The sequence below is a fragment of the Typopeltis vanoorti genome, chromosome 18 (genome assembly GCF_054136105.1).
Source record: "Typopeltis vanoorti isolate ZY-2024b chromosome 18, IOZ_Tvanoo_1.0, whole genome shotgun sequence".
NCBI lineage: Eukaryota > Metazoa > Arthropoda > Arachnida > Uropygi > Thelyphonidae > Typopeltis > Typopeltis vanoorti.
This window is the reverse complement of record NC_143566.1, coordinates 43,235,001-43,256,992: the sequence shown is the minus strand read 5'-3', so window position 1 is coordinate 43,256,992 and position 21,992 is coordinate 43,235,001. Positions and strand designations below refer to the sequence as shown.

Genomic DNA, 21,992 nt, shown 5'->3' with positions numbered 1-21,992 from the left:
AGCCTTCTTTGTTTAGAGACACCATATGAAACTTCCTAGCTTTCGATATGTCATTCATTTGACCCATGTTTAGCAAATGATTAACTAAAATCTACTTGCAAATGATTCCTCACATACAAGTCAGTCCCCCAGCCACTGAAATTTATGCTATTTCTATGCTCTCCTTAAAACCAATCAGAAAAATTTGGAATATTCTAATATTTTGAACCACGTTAAAAATTATTCTAAATTTGTGAATGTTTTTAAATAACAGTTCTCTTATCATTTATATTATATTACATTTTTATTATTATTATTATTATTACGGGTATCTCCATGGAGTCAGTAGACTCATCGTGGGAGACCCAAACTAGCAAAACAATATCTGTCATATCTCTTCTTGAATTCATTTACAGACGAAGAGCTCACAACTAAGTCAGGCAATGAATTCCACTCATTCACCACCCTCCAGGCAAAAAACCTTGTTCTGACACCTTTGTTAACCACACTCTTCTTTAATTTCCAGAGATGACCTCTTGTTCTTCCATCACTTTCACACAGCTGAAACATTTCCCCTGCATCAATCCTATAAACATGGAATTCAACATGTAAACAATTTATGTGTTTACATGGTTATATAATCTACAAAGCACGTAGATTTCGATTATGCTAATTCATATTTGGTAATAATTATTTTCCATGTAATCGATTAGAATTGCAAATCATTCAACACATTTTCTTTGTTTAAGTTAAGGGATGTTACATCCCATATCGTTTCTTAGCCGAATAAGAAACTCAAAGAGTTTCATGCCGAATATAGTAGAAACTATATGAAGTTCAGCGATTCCAAGCGTGAGCAAATACCTGGATACTGCAGCAACTGACCCTAAAGGTAGTGCAAGCTGAGGTAACTCATGTCTAAGGTGGAGCAAGCTCCGATCACTATTCTTTATATTTACCCATAATGTGAACTTAGCTCCCCTAGGAGCTGTATTTCTGTTCTACATTATGAGAGAAGGTCACTACCCAGACCGGTTTCAACCTTTATTGAGGTCTCATGAGTGAGTAGGTAGACCAAGTTAATATCAAGTTTGTAGCGAACAGAACTTACAACCCTTCTATGAGTATTGCCGAGAGGTGTCCTAATAAATTATTAGATATATGAAGAGCCAAAGGCTTCAATTTGGCGACATATGACTTGTTTAAGTTAAGGGATATTACATCCCATATCGTTTCTTAGCCGAATAAGAAACTCAAAGAGTTTCATGCCGAATATAGTAGAAACTATATGAAGTTCAGCGATTCCAAGCGTAAGCAAAATACCCGGATACTGCAGCAACAGACCCTAAAGATAGTGCAAGCTGAGGCAACTCATGTCTAAGGTGGAGCAAGCTCTGATCACTATTCTTGATATTTACCCATAATGTGAACTTAGCTTTACATTATGTTTTACTTAGTAGTTCACATTATGGGTAAATATCAAGAATAGTGATTGGAGCTTGCTCCACCTTAGACATGAGTTGCCCCAGCTTGCACTACCTTTAGGGTAGTTCACATTATGGGTAACTTAGCTCCTAGGAGCTAAGTTCACATTATGGGTAAATATCAAGAACAGTGATCGGAGCTTGCTACACCTTAGACATGAGTTGCCTCAGCTTGCACTACCTTTAGGGTCAGTTGCTGCAGTATCCAGGTATTTGCTTACGCTTGGAATCGCTGAACTTCATATAGTTTCTACTATATTCGGCATGAAACTCTTTGAGTTTCTTATTCGGCTAAGAAACGATATGGGATGTAACATCCCTTAACTTAAACAAGTCATATGTCGCCGAATTGAAGCCTTTGGCTCTTCATATATCTAATAAACATTTTCTTTGATTATTCTAATTTTTGGATTTGGAGGTGTGTGTGTGTGTGTGTATGTGTGTATATATACACACACAGTATACTTTATATATGTATACATTTGATAATATTATTAACTGATTTTACATTCTCTCTACAAGGCTTGAAAAGTGTTTGTGCTGGCTCACCAGTCAAACAAAAGCTCACTCATCAGATGTTAGCCTGGGTGTACTCTACCACAGTTATATAACATATTCTAATCAGAAGTTTATTCCTAGATCTGATTGGATCCAGCATTAAACATATTTATGAGCTTTTGTTATAATGCCGTGGTTAATACTACCACTATCAGTGTTGAAACAGATATGTTAACTGCTTATGTATTACTGTTTATCAGTCTGTGTAGAAAAATCCATGCATTTTCTAAGTGATACAAGTCTTTTTTTTTTTTTTTTTCAATCCCATTTTTTACTACATTTTTGCTGCAAACACTTACAATATGTCTTGAATTGCTTTTATGGAAAGAAGGAAACTGTTTTTTCTCTACCATTATAAACAAACAGTGTAAACCAGTAGCGCACTCAGGATTTAATCTTGGGGGGGGGTGCGGAGTTGAGTAGACGATTTGAGAATACACACTACGCATCGCATACTACCCATGACTGAGCATCTGCGATGATTGCTAATTCATAAGTAATATGGAAATAGAACACAGGATGACACAACATAATTAGAAAAAGATTTTTGAAAAATTTTCTGGTGTTTTTTTACTTTTTCTTTGCCCCCTCCCCCCTCTGGGTTCACCACTGCTGTAAACATTCAGAATATGATTAGTTCCAAATCATTGTTCAGGTAGTGATATCATGTGACACAATGCAACCCAGGAAACAGTAAAAAAAATATTTAGGTTAGAATCAATATAATGAAATATGTTAGGAAAATAAATATTCCTTTCCAAGTTTAATTACTACTGGCAGATAAATTTGTATATTCCAACACTGGGTAATAAATAAGCTAATTAATACTGTCCACTGTGTATCTCTTTTAGGTTGCCACTTCACAGTTAACTTGCAGTATGACTGAACACTTTATAAGATAAAATGATGGGTGTGTATCCTCTCCTTTCATTGATCATATTCCATTACAACAAAACATGTATTTGTAATTACCATCATTCCCAAATAGATGTAATAAATAAAATAATACATCTGGGTGGGGGGGGAGGGGGAAGAACAAGGAACAAAGGAAAAGAAAAGAAAAACTAGTTATAACAAATCATGAAAAAGAAATGGTATTATGTAAATAAAGCTATCATTTAAATCAAAACTTCTCTTCTAATTTTTTACTCAGCTGAAATTTTCGCTCATTACAGATGAGCACATTTTTCAAGCAATGCTTTGAAATAAAATAGCTTTGTCTATTGAAGTTTATCAAAATCCAACCAAACGTGACTCTTGTGTATGATAGATATTATGTCTTTAAGTTTCTTCACTGTCTGTTTCAGTAAGCACTTTCATCAACAGCTCAAATTCCACCTCATTGCATTTTTGTGCTGGTTAGAGTGGCAAACTTTGGAGGCTGAGATCCCTAGTTCGAAGCCTGAACTGGCATTGTTGTGGCAGCCAACATTGTCTATTTATTAGGTGATAAATTGCAGACTGGTGAGCCCTGAATATAATGTTAGATGGGATCCTGTGAGAATCAGTGAGTAATCATACTCTGGTGGAGGACAGATTAATGATATAGTTTTCTAATGTTGTTATTATAGGCTTATTTCTCTATTTCAGTTATAACCAGTGGTGAAGGGGCTCGCACGAGCCCTTTGTTAAATTTTTCTCAAATTTGGAAGCCCCTTGTTCTTCTTGTTTACTTTTTTATTTTTTCAAAAATAAAAATTTTTTTTTGAAACATATTAAGCGACAAACTCATATGGTAACCTAACAAAAATTAGTCTATTCGGCAGTGTATAGATTATTTGGAATTATTGTTTCAACTCCTATAACGAATGTGCCCAAGTTTGAACATAAAATAAGCGCATGCGCTATCTTTACCCTTCTCCCTTCTGGTAGCCAATCGTATGGTAAAACCAGAACCAGTAGCCAATCAAATGTTTTATATAAGATTTCATTCCTATTATATTTTGATAGTTAAAAGATGTTTTTCTTATGTAAGTTAAATTAATACAGTTAATTGTGTGCAAATATTTCATGTTTAGATCATGAAATATTTGTCTAAAAATTATAGCCTTTAGAGGTTGATTGTCCTCTCATACTTTTTGATTGGTTGGAATTTGTACACAAGCTGTATTAATAAAAGTTTCTGTGTGAAATATGGCTTTTCTTTTCTTTTTGTTCGACGATGCGAGCCCTTTGTTAAAATTTCCATAGCTCACCACTGGTTATAACTGATATTTTTATTGATTTAAATTTTGATTCATATTTTTCAAAAATATCAGTTCAAGTTTTTTTCAATTTAAATTAAAGAAAAATATCAATTTTATCGGTTTACTGATTCAAATTTGATTCTGTTTCCCATCCCTGATTTGCACAAAATGAAATACTTCAGTGTCCCTCCAATCTACTCATATGGTTCTAAAATAATTGTTAGTGATATCTTCTACACCACACTTTTCACCCAGATCTTATTGGAATGTATCTATTATACGACTGATACTATAGAACAACTTACTGCAGAACTTGCTTTACAGCTTCTAGCAAAATGCCACCAGAGGTATATCATTTAAACAAATTCTTTGACTTGTTTATAGATCATAAGATCACTGTTCTATTCTACCAACCATTCCCAGTGCTTTCTCAAATCCAGCACTGAGATCCACTTTAAAGACTTTTGCATTTGCACAATCCCAAACTGTATTAAAATTGTTGGGTGGTATATACTGCATCCAAGTTAGCTTAATCACTGCATAACCATTGCTTGTCATTATGTAATCATGTCACAGAAGTTTAGTCTTTATAGGATCAAGAGAGAAAGAAAGTTGCTTTAGCATGACTTCGTATAACTACCTTAGTCATATCACACAATTATTCACTTATACAGAAAAAATTACAGTCACTGTTTTCTGCCTCCTTCAGAAGACATCTATGGATTTTCTATTCTGCATGTACAAGTGTTTCAGAGAAGCACTTGAGAATTGTGCTTAGGAGAAGATATTTCAATTTCTGTGCTCTGATAATGGCAAAAAGCAACTTTACCAAGTTGCTTTTTGTCATTATCAAAGTTATCTTCTTTTTCATATTCAACAAAAGGCAAGTTATAGCAATATTTTCCATGCAGGAGTTTATCACTTGCCTTGTCAAGTGATTTTTTGTACTTTGGCCAGACTGGAAGTTCACATTAATCAGTTTAGAAAAACATTGACTACATAAGGGTAAAGTGGGTCTGGTTTTTCTCAGCATACAGTTTTTTCCATTCACAACTTTATTGGAAACAAAACAAAACCAAAAAAAAAAAAAGTCATTTTCTATTAGAAAGATGACATATAGATAGAGTTTAAGCTGTGAACCTAACTGAAATTTAAATCAAAATGAATTTCTTGATCTTCTCCAATTTTGGGAAATAATTGTAATAAATATTTATCATTGTTTCTAACTTCTTAATTACCTATCTAATTCTTGTTTGGTTCTAGTGATATTTTCAACTAATTTCTTTACCTGAAACATCAAGTGTATTATATCAGGATTTTTATTGTTGAAACAATACAGTTTAACTTGAAATGCTCTGCTTTTTTTTTGCTTGTTTAAAACATTGCCTCTCTGTAATCTAATTAATTTACATTGAAGATGGCTCTATGCCTTCACTCCACACATGGCACTAATGTGCTATAGGCTTTGCAGCCTCTTGTGTATAAGGTTATTTAAAAAAATAAAATAAAATACAAGTGGATTATAATGGTTAGAAAAAAAAAAGTTATATTAAACCACTATAAAAATCAGTAGTGTGTTTTGTTTTTCTTAATTTCATTAAGAAAAATGAAACTTCTAAATTGCTTTATTTGAATATTCTAAGGTGTTTGCTTTTTTTTAATACCTTAAGTGATGTATTTCCTGAATAATTTTAAATAGGTCCTGAGGGACTTCTGGTAGACTACATACTCTTGGATAATCAAAGGAATCTGAGGGCTGAAATTGTTAATATGCACGTATTAATAATGATTTCCCATTTCACAATAACAATCTTATATAAATGGGACTGGATTGGATTCCCTAAATGAATAATATTATTTTTTCATATCTAGTAACATACTACATTTCCTCTTCGTATAAAGATCCTATGTTCAACATGATGCTTTCTTGTCTTTGATAGACAAAGCAGAATCAGTGATTGAGAATATTTCATCTAAGTGCCAGTTTTTCTGAGTGGTTATTGCTGCCATTTGGATTGCAAGGAGAATGTAATTTTAGTTTTGAGTAATGGAAAAAAAGTTGTTTGGAAATGACTACTTTAAGTGATTTTCAAAAGTTTGAACTTGGATTAAATCAAAAAAAATTATGACACATAATTTATTAGTATTTTCTTACAGAGTTCTTTTTTATTTACTCATATACATACACTAATGTGTTGTACTTTCTACAACTTTCTTGTGTTTATTATTAAAAAGAATAATAATAATAAGAAGAAAATGTTAATCAGTATTGCCTATGATTTCATGTGTTTTGCATATGAAGAATGTTAATCTTCTTTGACATGTAATTTACTACTGCTTCATCAGTTACATTATCACAAATGCTAAAACATCATATCTAGCCTTTATTTTGTTGATCCTTCAAAACTACTGATTCACTCTCTTCCAAAATGTTTATATAGAATGTTCAAATTACAGTAAGTGAAATTTCATGAGATTGAATCATAGAAACATATCTGACTTAATAGAATCATTACTTAAAACCATCTGTAATAATGTTACCACTGATAGGAATGGATACACCATGATACGTTTTGGATTTTGCTACAGCTCTTGACAGAATATAGCATGGAATACTGTTGCATAAATTGGAGAAGATGGGATTGAATTATAAACAATTGCATGGATAAGAGAATGTCTGACTGATAGATATCAGAAAGTGGTATATGGGGGGGGGGGTGAATCTTCAGGATTCAAGGTAACCAGTGATGTGCCTCAAGGATCAGTCCTTGGTCCATTGTTATTCAGCCTGTACATTAATGACATTGAGAAGGATTTGACATGTGACATACAGCTATTTACCAAACTTTACATCATGGTGGGGTAAATCAGGAGTGCTGCTGATATGCATTACTTGCAGAATGATTTCAATAGGCTGGAATTGTCAGCATGTGAAAATGGCTGTCATTTCAATGTTAATAAATGTAAAGTTATGCACTTTGGTGTGATTAGATATCCAATGTCAGAAGATGTTGAAAGCTTTTTCACTTGGTTATACTATAAATTAAAGATCTTAGAAATTATTTTCTTGAAATTATATTCTTGGTTTCATCCTTTATCCAAGTGTAAGCAAACACTTGGATAAAGGATGGTTATCCAGTTGTTCATGTGAAGTCACTTCACATGAACAACTGGGTTACTTGTATATAGAGGATAATGACTTGACATCAATTTCCTTAGTATCCTATAATGCAATGCACATATTCTTACAGACATGTATAATGCTAAGCATTATGGGAAGAGCCACTACCCAGATCAGTTTGACCTTATTGAGGTCTCATCAGTGGGAGCCAGAAAGAAATCATAACCTGCAGTTGCAAAAGAGCAGTTAAGAGGAACAGAGCGGGTAAGTAGTTAATTTGTTTTGAAAATAAACTTTCAGAACAAATTAACTTTCTCATATACCTCACATGCACTATGTCACATATAAAAGAAGTTCACATTGATGCCAAAAGTTCAAACTTCCTAAAGATAACAGGAATGATCACATCAGATACTGACATCACTATGACATATTATGCAGAAATTATTTATTCTAAGTAGACCAAAATAAGAATAAGTCAGTGAATAGTGACAACATAGTTTGCAAAATACTTGTTGATTATTAGCCAAGATTCGAATAATTTCAAAGCAGATATGGCACATGCACTAATTTACTTTTAAAATTCACTAATTCAAAAGTAAATTAGTAAAATCCTGAAATGAATGCACGATACACGATTTCGAGTCACTTACTTATCAGATTATGTAGAGCCTCCGTAGCTCAGTCAGTATAGACGAAGCCCTTTGGTCAGAAAGACCTGGGTTTGAATTCCATCATTGACTCGAGGAACCTTTATTGGTCTCTTTCAATGAAAGGTGGGTTAGCCAGTCTCATATGGAGGTACAGAGTTTTTTCACCTGGAAACTCATTTTTCGTTCGTCCCTCAGAACAGGCAAACTGAACACACACAGATTACAGTCAGGATTACTTAAGACAGTCCCTTTTAGCCATAGACCTAATTTGTCAGCTATGCTAGTCCTGAGCCCGGATAAAAATAGAGGGATTGAGATGGTACCGTGCCTCCCTGCAAAAGGGGCTCACGGCTGTTGTATCATCATACAAAATAAAAGTGGGAGTCAGACCCAGAAGTGATACCAAGGTTGAAGTAATGCACAAGTCATATTTCCATATACGAGTAGCCAAAAGATGTTACACTTTATTACTAAAAGTGTATTACTCTGGATTAGAGTATTCTGGGTCTGGCTCTCACTGATGAGACCTCAATAAAGGTCAGAAAAAAGGTCTGGGTAGTGCTCCTTCCCATAATGCTAAGCATTATACATGTCCCTTAAGGATATGTGCGTTGCATTATGAGATACTAAGGCAATTTATGTGAAGTTATTAGCCACTATATACAAGTAGCCCAGTCTTGAAGTGACTTCAAACACAAACTTTGTTTGCTTACACTTGTATAAAGGATGAAACAAGAATGTAATTCTTAAAGATGAAGCTATTTTAAACTTGGTTCTACTCCATTTCCGAAGTAAGCCAACAGACAAATAAGTCAAGTTTGCACCTGCACGTATTGCAAGGCTAGCTGACCCTCAAAGTAGTGCTAGTCAAGGCAACTCATGGTAAAAGTATGTAGGCTGTTCAGTAAGTTATAAGATTATATTTTACAGAAAACAGATTACCTTTAATTGTCATCATTTACATGGTCTTTTTCGAAGTAACTACCGTGAGACGCGATGCATTTGTCCCAACATTGCGTCCGCAGCTTTTACACATGCTTTGTTGCTTTCGAAATGGCGGCCTCTTAGTGGTTTCTTGAGCTGAGGAAACAGCCAGAAATTGCACGGTGTGAGATCAGGACTGTATGGAGGGTGTGTGGTAGCATATCTATGTTGTTCTACTGCAAAATGTCCACTACACAATCAGCAATATGTGGCCTTGCATTATCGTGGTGCAGTAAAAAGCCATTCTTCAGCAATGGACGCTTCCTTTTGACGTGCTGTACCATTGTCCATAAAACATCCACATAGTATGAGCCGTTTACAGTATTCCCAGGTTCTACAGCGTGTTGGTAAACAATGCCTTCATAGTCAAAAAACATTATGGTCATAGCTTTACCAGCCGATTTTACAGTTTTTGCTTTCTTGGGGTTAGGCGAAGACGGATGCTTCCATTCACTGCTTTGTTGTTTCATTGTAGGGTCATAGTGATACAACCAAGCTTCATCTGCTGTAATGATGCGTTTTAAGAAGTTGTCGCCTTCTTGTTCCAGTCTTTCTTTCCATTCTGTGCACACATTCACTCGATGCTGCATTTGCTCCGGTGTCAAGAGTTTGGGAATCCATCGGGTGCAAACACGTTTCAGTTCCAAATGTTCAGCCATGATTGAGTGAACACTTCCCACATAAATATTCAGGACAACATGCAGCTGGCATACTGTAATTCTGCGATCCTCCTTGATGATAATCGCTGCTGTGTTGATCATTGTCTCTGTGATGAACGTTGAAGGTCTTCCCTCATGTTCAAGATCTTCCAATTTTGCCTTCCTTCCTTAAAAGTTTTATGCCAGCGAAAAACACTTGAACCTGACATTGCTTCATCGTCGAAAGCTTTGCGTATCATGTTAAAAGTGTCTGATGCCGATTTTTGCAAATGCACACAAAATTTAATCGCATAACGCTGTTCCAAGGACACTTCCATTTCAACAACTGGTTGCAGCTCGTGGGCGCACCGAAACAAGCTTGCGCTTAGTCATGTGACACTGGCACATCAGCCCGTATATGCCATCTATCAACCTCTTTTGTTAATACAGACAGCAGCATTTCTTTATTCCACAGAAATTAATATTGTGATGAGTGGTTTTGTGAGTAAAATTAGTCTTATTACTTATTGAACAGCCCTCGTAGAATAAGCTCTGATCACTATTCTTAATATTTACCCTTAATGTACAGCCAATCTCCTTCAGAAGATGTATGATGCTATGTATTAAAGGCAAGGGGCCACTACCCAGACCGATTTCGACCTTTATTGAGGTCGCATCAGTGGGAGCCAGGCTAGAAATACCAAGATTTTAGTAATACAGAGCTTATAAGTATTTTACCAGAATAAGTTACCATAAGGTGTTTTAACCTTATTAGATAAAAATCTCAAGATGAGATATAAATATAGAAATATTTTACCGTGGGTATAATAAATGTTAAAGATGCCAAGCTATTTTAAACTTGGTTTTACTCCATTTCCCAAGTAAGCAAACAGACAAATAAGTCAAGTTTTCCTCCTGAAGGAGATGGGCTGTGCATTAAGGGTAAATATTAAGAATAGTGATCAGAGCTTATTCTACTTTTACCATGAGTTGCCTTGACTTGCACTACTTTGAGGGTCAGCTAGACTCACAATACGTGCAGGCGCAAACTTGACTTATTTGTCTGTTTGCTTACTTGGGAAATGGAGTAAAACCAAGTTTAAAATAGCTTGGCATCTTTAACATTTATTATACCCAAGGCAAAATACTTTCTCAACATCTCTAATCCACAGTATTTTAGTAATATGGTATGACACCTTTTTGCTACTTGTTTATGTAAATCCTTGATATCACTTCTGGGTCTCTCTCCCAGTGATGAGACATCAGTAAAGGTCAGAATCTGTCTGGGTAGTGGCCCTTGCCATAATGCCTATCATTATACATGTCCGTAAGAATATGTGCATTGCATTATGGGATACTTGCCCTGTTGTGAAGTTATTTCACTTGCAGAGTTTGTTTGCTTACATTTGGATAAAGGATGAAACCAAAAATATAATTTCTTGGCATCTTTAATTTATGATATCCGATGTCGTATTATATTGGTGAGATTGAAGAAACTGATGAGGGGCTAGGGATCTTGGAGTTTAAGTAGACAGACAATTGAAGTTCAAGGGTTATATTGCAAAAATTGTAAATACAACTCAGAGAATAACTGCAATGTTGAAATGAACCTTGACATTTAAAGATAAGGAAGTTCATTTTGCCTCTTTACATGGGCTCTATGAGACCTCACTTGGACTATTGCATGCAGGTCTGGTTTCCGTGGAGATTCTGATACAGTAGAGAGTGCAAAGGAGAATGTCAAAAATGATATCAGGATTGTGGAATACAGATTATGAAGACTTATCTGAGAATATGTAGACCTGCAGACACTAGCAAACTGGAGAAAGAGGGATGATATGATTGAGACTTACAAACTTCTGAAAGGGTTATACAGAATTTCAGTAGATGGAATTTTTCATTTTACAGAGAAAGAGAGGAAAGGATGCAGGGGCATCCATGGAAGCTGAGAATGAATGCCATCAAGAGGGGGAGGGGTTATGGCTAGATTTTTCTTTCATAGAGTTAGTGCATGAGTGGAATGGATTGCCTTTGGATGTTGTTGTGCAAGTTGCATGAATGAATTCAAGAACAGGTATGACAACTTGTGCAAATAGCATGGCCTCCTTCAATGAATTCCTGACTCCCTGGAGGTCTTTTTTAATAATAATAAAAATATCATTATTGATATGAGAAGGTTAAATCATTTGTATATGTTTTAGTAAAATTGCAATGATGACAAAGCATTTACCTTTCATTAGAAAGATCAGAGTTCGCATCTCATCTGGGATGCAAGGTAACTTTATAAAACTATTAGCTGAAGGTTATTTAACCAGTCTTATTTAACTGGTTATTTAACCAGTCTTAATATACATATAATACACAAACATAGTGACTTTAGTAGGCTTCATCAATAATTTCATACAAATTCTACTAATTAATTTATACTATATTAAACTAAATTTATTTCAGGAAGAAGAAATAGAATTCTTGAAATCATAACAAAAATAATATCTTCTGCCTAGCTGCCAGAAATTTGATATGATTTTTTTTTTTTTTTTAAGGTGAACAGGCTTTGCTCTGTAATCTGATTGGAACACCACCTAAACCCAGAAGAAAAAAAAAAACTGGAGAAATGTCTGCAGGTGATCTAGGTATTGATTTGATTAATTAGACTTATGGATATAAAGTCTCATGCATACTTTGTTGGCATACGTTTGCATACTTTCACTTTTTTAAGAATCTTATTGTTTTATTTAAAACAACTTCCTTATTGTCAATTAAGATCCAGTGTTTATAGATTCACTGTGTTCTTTTGCTAATTGGTTGTTTAGCTGGTCAGGAAGAAAAATAACATTAAAAAAAAATTTTAAAACATTTTAAATATCATCAGTGCCCATTGGTGTCTAATGCAGTTTTCACTCTTTTCTGCCATTTCCATCATCATCTGTCATGATGATGATGAAGAAGAGATTCCACTCACTGCAGAATTGATTAAAGAAGAGTTTCAAATGGCTAGTCAATTGCAAAGTCAATTTCTTACACATGATCAAAATACTGAACTAGCTGAACAGTTTAAACATGAACTGAAGCCATGTATGGTGCAATATGAAGAATTATACAAAGATCTCATCAAAAGAGGAACTCAACGATTAATTAGAGTTTGTGGTAAAAAAAAAAAAAAAAATCAGTCTTTAGAATTATTGGAAATTAGTGCTAATTTAGTTTCTTTTACTGAAGAAGACATTTCGGCATTGCAGTATGAATAGGACGGCCAAAGTGTTTCAAATGATGGAACTGATTTAATTCCAGTCTCACACAAAAGAATGTGGCTACTGTCAGAAAGTGACGGCGAATAAAATTTAACTAATAACCATTATGCATGGGTGTATTTGGGCCTTTTTGAATTTCTGTTTTATTAGTGACACACCATTTTCTTTAAGAAAGATACACATGCATATACTTTAAATAAGTATTTAAAATAAAAAAATATTCCATTAAAATAGTTTTATTCAATGATTTTCATATGTTTTGTTTGAAAATAACTTATTGTTCGTATTGGATTTTCACATCTGGAACCATTCTTGTTTTTTTCATATGCACTGTATTCTTTTTACATGCTTTTTCTACCGTGTAAATGGAGAATTCTGTGTGTGTGTGTGTGTGTGTATATATACAGGTAGTCCTCGACTTACGATGATTAGCACTTGCGACGGCCAAAAATTATTATTAAAAATGCTCTAATTTAACTTTGCTGCTTGCGTATACATACATATATCACATTGCAGAGTTCTATTGCTGCTTGACAATGCTCCAGGACATCCTCTTCATATCGATGATTTGAATGAAAATATAAATGTGATGTATTCACCGCCAATACAACAGCTGTGATTCAACCTATGGATCAAGGTTTGATTGCTACATTCAAGACATATTATCTGAAAACTGCATTTTCTCTTGCAATAACAGCAAAGGACAACGATGCTATAACATTACGTGAGTTTTGGAAAAATTACGATATTAACCAATGTATCCAGAACATTAGAACTTCATGGAAGTATCAGAACAATCTATGTGAGGAATTTGGAAGAAGTACTACTACAGGAGACACTCGAAGAGTACAATGAGCATAGTATGCTAGAACAAATTGGTGAAGAAATTGTTGATATTGCAAGAAAACTGAATCTAGAAATCAATATTACTGATATATAAGAATTAGCAGATCACGAAGAAGGTGAACTGACTGATCAAGACTTGATTTTCCAAAACGAAAGAGTTGTAGAAGAAGAAAGGAATAATGACGAAGAAGAGAAATTGTTAAAAAATTTACTGTAAAAGGACTAGCTGAAGTATTTTCTAAAATAAATGAAGGACTTCAGCTACTCAAAAATATGGATCAAGACACTGGTCGCTTCACCAAAGTCGAAAAGCAAATTCGAGAAGCAGTCAGTTGTTATCGCGAAATATATGAAGAAAAAAAAAACAACAGACAACATTAACCAATTTTCTGATTAAAAAAAGCCACTCCCGATCCGAGAAATAACCATATCGTCCAAACAGTTACTCACCTGTTTAATTAAAGAGACACCGTTAATAAGTTTTTTGTTTATGTTAACTAATATTTAAAGGAATTTCAAATTAAAGTAAGTACACATATTTTTAATACGTGTATGTATTTTTTTCTTAAATTTTTCTTTCTTAATTTTGTATTATGTATTTATATGTATATGTGCTAATGAATAATTTATAAATGTTTATGTAAGTTTATACATTTTTAACCATTTTAAGTTAAATACAAACCTAATTTATGAAAATATTATAACAGAAATCAAACAAATCAAGAATTAAAAAAGGTCTTCGACGGAGACATTGGAACGGAACTCCGTCGTAATTCGAGGACTACCTTTACTCAAGAAAGGTTGTGCATAACCTTTCTTGAGTAAGAAATAATATTTTTTCTTTCAGTGTTATCTTTAGCATATCAGTTCCTTTCTCTATTTCTTTGGAATATGATGATAATTTTAAAGTTCATTTTTCTCTTATGGAAACTTCTTTCTTATCACTGAGCACAAAAAAAAAAAAATTTCATTCCTTTCCAGTTCACTAGAATAAGTTTGCTGCTTAATGTCTCAAAAGGAATTGCTCATTGCTTTGCAAGAAAACTATATAATTCTTGTCACTTTTATCTACACTCCTACAGCTTCCTTTGAAAGAAATTCATTTATTAATTTTGGGAGAACTGTTCGTTTCCTCCATAATACTCTTTTCCACCCCCCCCTTTTTTTTTTTTTTTTTTTTTTTTTTTTTTTTTTTTTTTTTTTGTGACATAAGAAATGTTTTTTCCTTTAGACTGAATTTCTCTCCTAAACATCCAACTTTCAGAACCGATGCTGTTCTAATCAACAGCAGTTCTATTTTATCTTGGAAATACAAATTTTGTACAAGCGCACACTGGTGAGGCAAATAACAGGGCAAAATGAAAGTAAAATGATTGCTTGTTATGATAACGAGCCATAGTTCATTATTAGCATAAAAAAAACCTCATCAGAGAGTTTAATATTTTCTTCTCTCAAGTTTTTTAAGTTACAGAAATAAAAACTAAATTTCAGGTGAGTCCTGTTTACTTGCTTCATACATGATAAATAGTGCAATTAAACAGTTCATATCTATACAAAGCTTTCTTTTATACAAAATATTAGTAAAGAAATTTCTAATTACAGGAAATAATGCATTATCGTTATATATTTTGAAAATGCTTACATATATATATATAATAAAACTAAAAGTTATCCTGTTTTTTAATTAATTTATTTATTCAAAATTGGTTTTCATTAAAAAAAATAATAAAAAAATATTTAAGATAATATGATATTGCTAAATAGCAGATATCCTACATAGGACCACCCTTGGAAAAACTGTTATGAAAAATAAAACCTATAAGCTTTTTTCTTCTTTCTGTATGAGACCTGAGAAACTTTCTTTCCAGACGTTTCATAACATCAATGACTCAGTTGATCCTGGTGATGTCATATGACTTGATACAGAAATGATATCTTCTAAATTCTAATTTACAATGTGCTCACCATCAGGATTACTGTCTAATTGCATATTCTTCTCATTTTCCTGGACAACACGAACATCAGCAGCAGAAGGGATTTCTGTAGAAATCACCTGCTCCTTATTAATACTTCTGAAGTCATCTATTATAGATGACATTTATTAGTGGTGTGCCACAAGTTCAGTGCTGGGCCATTGCTGTTTAATTTGTACATAAATGATATAGGAAACAATCTGAAAGGAAATATTCAGTTGTTTGCTGATGATGCAAAATTAGGTAGAGTAATAGTTAATCAAGGTGACATGGAGAGCTTTCAGGACGATTTAAATTGACTGTCAATATGGGCAAAAGTTATGGGTGTCAGTTTAATGTCGAGAAATGTAAAGTTATGCATTTTGGGATAAATAGATTACAAGCTGTGTACTGTTTGTAATCTATTTATGGCACTGCACTGCAGAAAATAGATGAAGTTAGAGATTTAGGCATGATGGTAGACAGAGAGTTGAAGTTTAGAGGACATATTGCTAAGGTAGTCCATAAGATTATTTGGCTATTGAAGAACACATTAACAAGGAGATAAGGAAGTTGTTATTCCTCTTTATAAGGCCTTGATATGCCCACATCTGGATTACTATGCTCAAGTCTGGTTCCCTGGGTTTCTTGGGGATGAGGAAGTGGTGGAAAGGATTCAGAGGCGAGTGATCAAGATGGTGAGTGGCCTGTGGATTGCAGAAGTTGGTTGATAGGAGAAAAAGATGGGATATGTTAAAGATACCAAGTAATTTTTTTAAACTTGGTTTTAATCCTTTTTCCCAAGTAAGCAAACAGACAACTAAGTCAAGTTTGCGCCTGAACATAGTTCAGGTCTGAGGCAACTCGTGGTAAAGGCAGAGTAAGATCTGATCACTTTCCTTAGTATTTCTCCTAATGCAAAGCACATCCCCTTGCAGAGATGTATGATGCTATGCATTAAAGGCAAGGGCCACTACCCAGACCGGTTTCGACCTTTATTGAGGTCTCGTCAGTGGGAGCCAGACCCAAAAAATGGCAAGGTTGAAGTAATCCAGAGAAAAGGATTAAAACCAAGTTTAAAAAACATAATAAATGAAATAAAATAAATTACTTGGCATCTTTAACATATAGTATACCCAAGGTAAAAAACTTTCTACATCTTACTCTCATCCTGAGATTTTTATTTAATAAGGTCAAAGCACCTTGTGGCAACTTGTTTAGGTAAAATGGTAAAATTTATATAAGCTCTGCATTATTTCAACCTTGGCATTTTTTGGGTCTGGCTCCCACTGACCAGACCATCAATAAAGGTTGAAATAGGTCTGGGTAGTGGCTCTTGCCTTTAATGCATAACATCATACATCTCTGCAAGAGGATGAGCTTTGCATTAGGGGAAATACTAAGGAAAGTGATCAGAGCTTACTCCACCTTTACCATGAGTAGCCTCAGACCTGAACTATGTTCAGGCCCAAACTTAACTTGACTTGTCTGTTTACTTACTTGGGAAAAAGAATTAAAACCAAGTTTAAAAAATTACGTGGTATCTTTAACACACAGTATACCAAAGGTTAAAAACCTACAAGATGGGATATGTTAGAAATTTGTTATTTCTAACATATTTGTTAGAAATATGTTATGGGATAGATGCAGGAGAAATGTTTCAGCCCTTGGCTAGAGGGGCCAGAACAAGGGGTCATCCCTGGAAGTTGAATAAAGGTGTGGTTAATAGGGGTGTGAGGACTAGATTTTTTGCTTGGAGAGTTGTTAATAAGTGGAATGGGTAGCCAGAGTCAGTTGTAAGTGCTTTGTCTGTTAATGGGCTCAAGGAGAGGTATGATAGTGTGGATAGATTGGGTCTCCTGCAATGGGTGTTCGGACTCCATGGAGGTGCTCATATAATAATAATAATTGTTATTATTTGAACTATGATTTCTTTTGTTACAATGCTCACTATTATACTTATGACTTAAATTAACATTGCCACTGTTTCAGTGTTAATCCAAGTTGATTAAACTTGGATTTTTTTGGATTTAGGACCTTTTTCTTTTAAAGGTATCTGATAGAAGCTACTATAAGATCATGTTTTGAAAAGACTCTGCACGATCTAATTTAGTCAAAAGCTCTTCTATGTTATGTAGTGGATAGTCAGTAGGTTCTGCAACCTTATTAACTTCCCTTAGATCAGTGCTTCCCAAACTTCTGGATGTCAGGGCCCCCTTTGTAAAAATTAAAATATTTCATGGTCCCCCCTTGAAAAAAATCATAATATAGAATATATATTATTATAATATTTATTGTATTTATATTCAATACAAAACATACACAGCGAATATTGCAAAAATCAAATTCAAATATTACATTTTTAGCATCTTACATACATATTTGACATGGCACATTATCTCATATTTTTATATAGTTATTAGTTATTTTATATATATATTATTATTGTACATTTGCAGTAAAAGCACATGAAACGTAAAACGATTAGTAATAAAGAAAGAATTAAAAACATAAAAGAAGTTTAATAACAATTTAATGTGATGGATGTGTTTCAATACTGCTACACAAAAAAGTCAATATCAGGTGAAATATTTGAAACTGTAATTCTTAGATTTCTGCTTTGAAATGAATTTTTTCTTTTTCTTCATTTCTCTGCATATTCGTCTTTGGATAAGTTGGTTTTTGGAAGTTTTGCTTTGGTGAGAACACCAGCTACATCCAGTCTGACGTTGTTGGCGATGTGGTTAGGAAGGTTGCGAATCCCACGTTCTATTTGGATCATGATTTCTTTGGCTGGTATTATTTTAGGAGCTAAGGCGAATTGTGGCCACATGAAAACGCAGTGAGTGCTTCAGGCTTTAAAACTATGGATGAGAGGTTGACTACCATGTTGAGTGGTGGCTGTGGTAAGGAAGTAGAACTCTTTATCAAGTTTTCGTATTTTTTCCAAGTGCCGACTACGTATTTTTTTGAATTTATTCCGAAGCGCATGAGACGTCATAAAGAATCGTCCAAAGATCATGGCCGAGCATATCTGAAAGCTCTTCTTCTAGCGCCTGTAAGGTTTTGTTTTTGTCAGCAAGGAGAACACGTGTCGCGGTAATTTGTTCTCTTAATAGGGCGAAGCTAGTGCGATTATAAATACGGAGAGCTTTCTGTGAAGTAAAACGGTGCTTAAATATAACACAATTTGGGATTACCTTGTTATTCCGGCAGCGTTTTAGGAAGGTCAGACGATTTAGTTGTCTCAATATCTTCAACCTCATTTTGCCGTATTGACGAGCCTTTCGTGCGATGGAATCTCCGTGGATGATCGTCATTCTAGTAGCAAGGCTTATACTGGTCATACAGTATAAGGAATTAACAACGCATATAAAGGATATTAATTAAAGGCAACTTTAATGAATAACTTCAATATTTCTGCAACTTAACGTTGCCATCTTCAGGAACATAAAAATATGGTATGTGCACACAGGCACTAACAAAAGCAAATGAGGAAGAGGGAAAGAAACTAATATTGTTCCTAAAGTCCTAATCTTACATTATGAGAACTTCAATCACCAATTGTAAGTGGCCACCAATGAAGAGACCAGCAAACAAGTGATGCCATTTCTAGGTACCTAACCCTAACAGGATATGTTACTGTCTGAAAGAATGTGGGTTCTACGGTCAATTTTCTTGAGTTTACAGGATGAAAAACCTGAGTTTCCAGGAGAAAAAGGCTGTTTGCCTGTGCCAGTTATCAAATGACTCAGAACCGGTTGAAGATAGACTTAGAAAAAGTTCCTCCAGTTGACGACTACACTTGAACCTAAGTCTAGCTTTGACGACGTAGCGCAGAGGATGGAGGTGCCACTTCCATTGAGCTACACAGGCCTAAATAAAAAAATGAAAATAAACACTTAAAGAAATGCATAAATTTTTTTTCTGATTTGTAAAGGCTTAGGCTAAATTTTCAATCTATTTATCCCCGTGTGGATTAACTACACACTTGCTGTGTGTTTAGCAATCAACAGTTTGATGATTTATTTACAAACAACGCATGAGGTCTGTTCCACAAAAAATGCATAATGTTACTTCGTAATGGAGGTTAAGCCAGATAACGTGCACATCGCATCCTAATTAATGAATGGGTGCTGCATGTAAAGAAGAAATTCAGTAGTATAAGGTGTCCCCTGTAACATGACGCCCCAGACGAGTGCTTGGCTCGTTTAGTGCTTCTGCCAGCTCTAGACCACACACAGCAAAAAACAGCTTGCAGTTTTTCCTAAATGTTATTAAAAGTTGCAGTATTTATTACAATATATTTAGTGAACATCTACGTTTAATAAACGCTAATATTAAAACGTGTTTTTATTTTATTCTTTCTACTCACTTCAGCACCCCGATGCCATGCATCACCTGATTACCATGTTAAGCCAGCCCTGACTATAGGTTTCCCTTCCTTTTAGATTTATATAGACATTATTATTTAAAAGAGATTATTAAAAGGGTTGCTTAAGGGTCAAAGCTGTATAACTGAGAGGAGACCTCCACATAGCCTTTAAAGGAATGCGGAGAACCGACCAGGGCTTCTGACCTAATGTCCAATCCTCACCTTCTCGTGGTGCACCCTGTTGGGTATCTACTTTGATACTGAACGAACGAGGATGGGCTGGCAATTTGGGATTTAGCCGACCAAATTGTATTCTTATTGGTTAAACCAAAATAAAAAATGATGGTACAACATGACAAAATTTCATGCCGGCTGGGGCGTCGCCCGGTTAAACAAGGCCCCTATTGTTTTCGCCAGGGAACCAGGGCGAACAGCGAAAAGTCAGCTACTGGAACAAATCTGAAAACAAACCCCAACTCAACATCACCAGAGTTAAAGATCGGTACTATCAACGTAAGAAGCCTGAATGGCAAAGAAATGGAGCTAGCTGAGGAATTAGATAAGTACCAGATCGACATAATAGGGGTGACTGAAACAAAAAAGACCAAAACTGGTGAGATCTTTCTGAGCAATAAATACAAAATGTTATATTCAGGCAATGACAATCAAGGAAAAGAAGGAGTAGCCATAGTATTCAACACAAAATACGAGGCTAATCTTCTTGAATGGCAGTCAGTCTCAAGTAGAGTAATGTGGGCAAATATCAGAATGGGGAACTGGGCAATGAGACTTATTTGTGCCTATGGTCTCACAGAAGGTTTTACTAAGGTAGAAGTGGAGGCATTTTTTGAGGCTTTAGAAAAAGCAACTGACACAATGAAAAAGGAAAAGTTGGTCCTTGTTGGGGATCTAAATAGTAGAGTAGGAAATGATTGTGAGACATACAAAAATATTTTGGGAAAATTTGGAGAAAAGAGCAAAGCTAATAATAATGGCAAATATCTGTTGGATTTCTGCTCAGGATATGGACTGATTATTACTAACACCATGTTCCAACATAAAAATGTGCACAAATTCACATGGAGAGAAGAGGCTAGGAATAAGAAAAGTCTCATTGACTATGTTATTGTTGATAGTGATGTTTTCTCCCTGGTGCAGGACACCAGAGTGTACAGAGGATTTGAAATTGGAAGTGATCACTATTTAGTCTTGAGCAGGATAAAATTGAATTTCATATTGAAAAGAATAACATGTAAGAAAGTTTTAAAGCGAATAAAAGTTGAGCAGCTCTCAGATGTGAACTGTAGACTAAAATACAGAAATATTATTGAAAAGAAAATGAGAGTTTGAGAACAGGAATCAAACCTTGGAGATTCAGTCGCAAACTCTGATGGAAACATTGATTGATTCTGCCAGAGAGGCATGTGGTGAGGTTGTGTGCAAGGATAAAAAAATCAGAACTCCCTGGTGGACACAGGAAGTTAAAGAGGCAGTGAAGGAAAAGAAGAAAGCATATCAAAAGTTCATGGCAAATAAGTCAGCTTTTACTCTTACAGAATACAGAGACAAATGTAAGAAAGCTAAACAGTGTGTAAAACTAGCTAAACAAAAGTCATGGGAGGACTTTGGCAAGAATATAGAAAATAAATATCAAGAAGGTGGCAAAATATTCTGGAGGTTGTTGAAGAAGCTTAGGAATGGAGGAAAGAGTGCTGTAAAAGGAATTAGAGATGATAAAGGTGAAATGAAAACAGGAGAAAAAGATATCCTTGAAGTATGGAGTAATTACTTTGAAAAACTGCTAAATGAAACAAGCAGTAATGACAGCACAGTGATAAAAAACACTGACCAGGCATGCAGTCAGGAATACATATCCATACTTGAAGTAGAAAAAGCCATCAAAGGCTTGAAATGTGGAAAGGCAGCAGGAGTAGATGATATTCGACCAGAAATGCTGAAGTATGG

At 34.6% G+C, this 21,992-nt stretch overlaps 1 protein-coding gene across 5 annotated transcripts in view; it reads left to right on the top strand.

The window, feature by feature from the left end:
- CYLD (ubiquitin carboxyl-terminal hydrolase CYLD) overlaps positions 1–21,992 on the top strand; it is a 451,655-nt gene that overhangs the window by 171,385 nt on the left and 258,278 nt on the right. For all 5 annotated transcript variants that reach the window (XM_090407955.1, XM_090407951.1, XM_090407953.1 and 2 more), the window contains one exon: positions 12,147–12,236. In XM_090407955.1, coding sequence (XP_090264081.1) covers positions 12,147–12,236 — 90 coding nt within the window. The remainder of the gene's footprint in view (positions 1–12,146; positions 12,237–21,992) is intronic.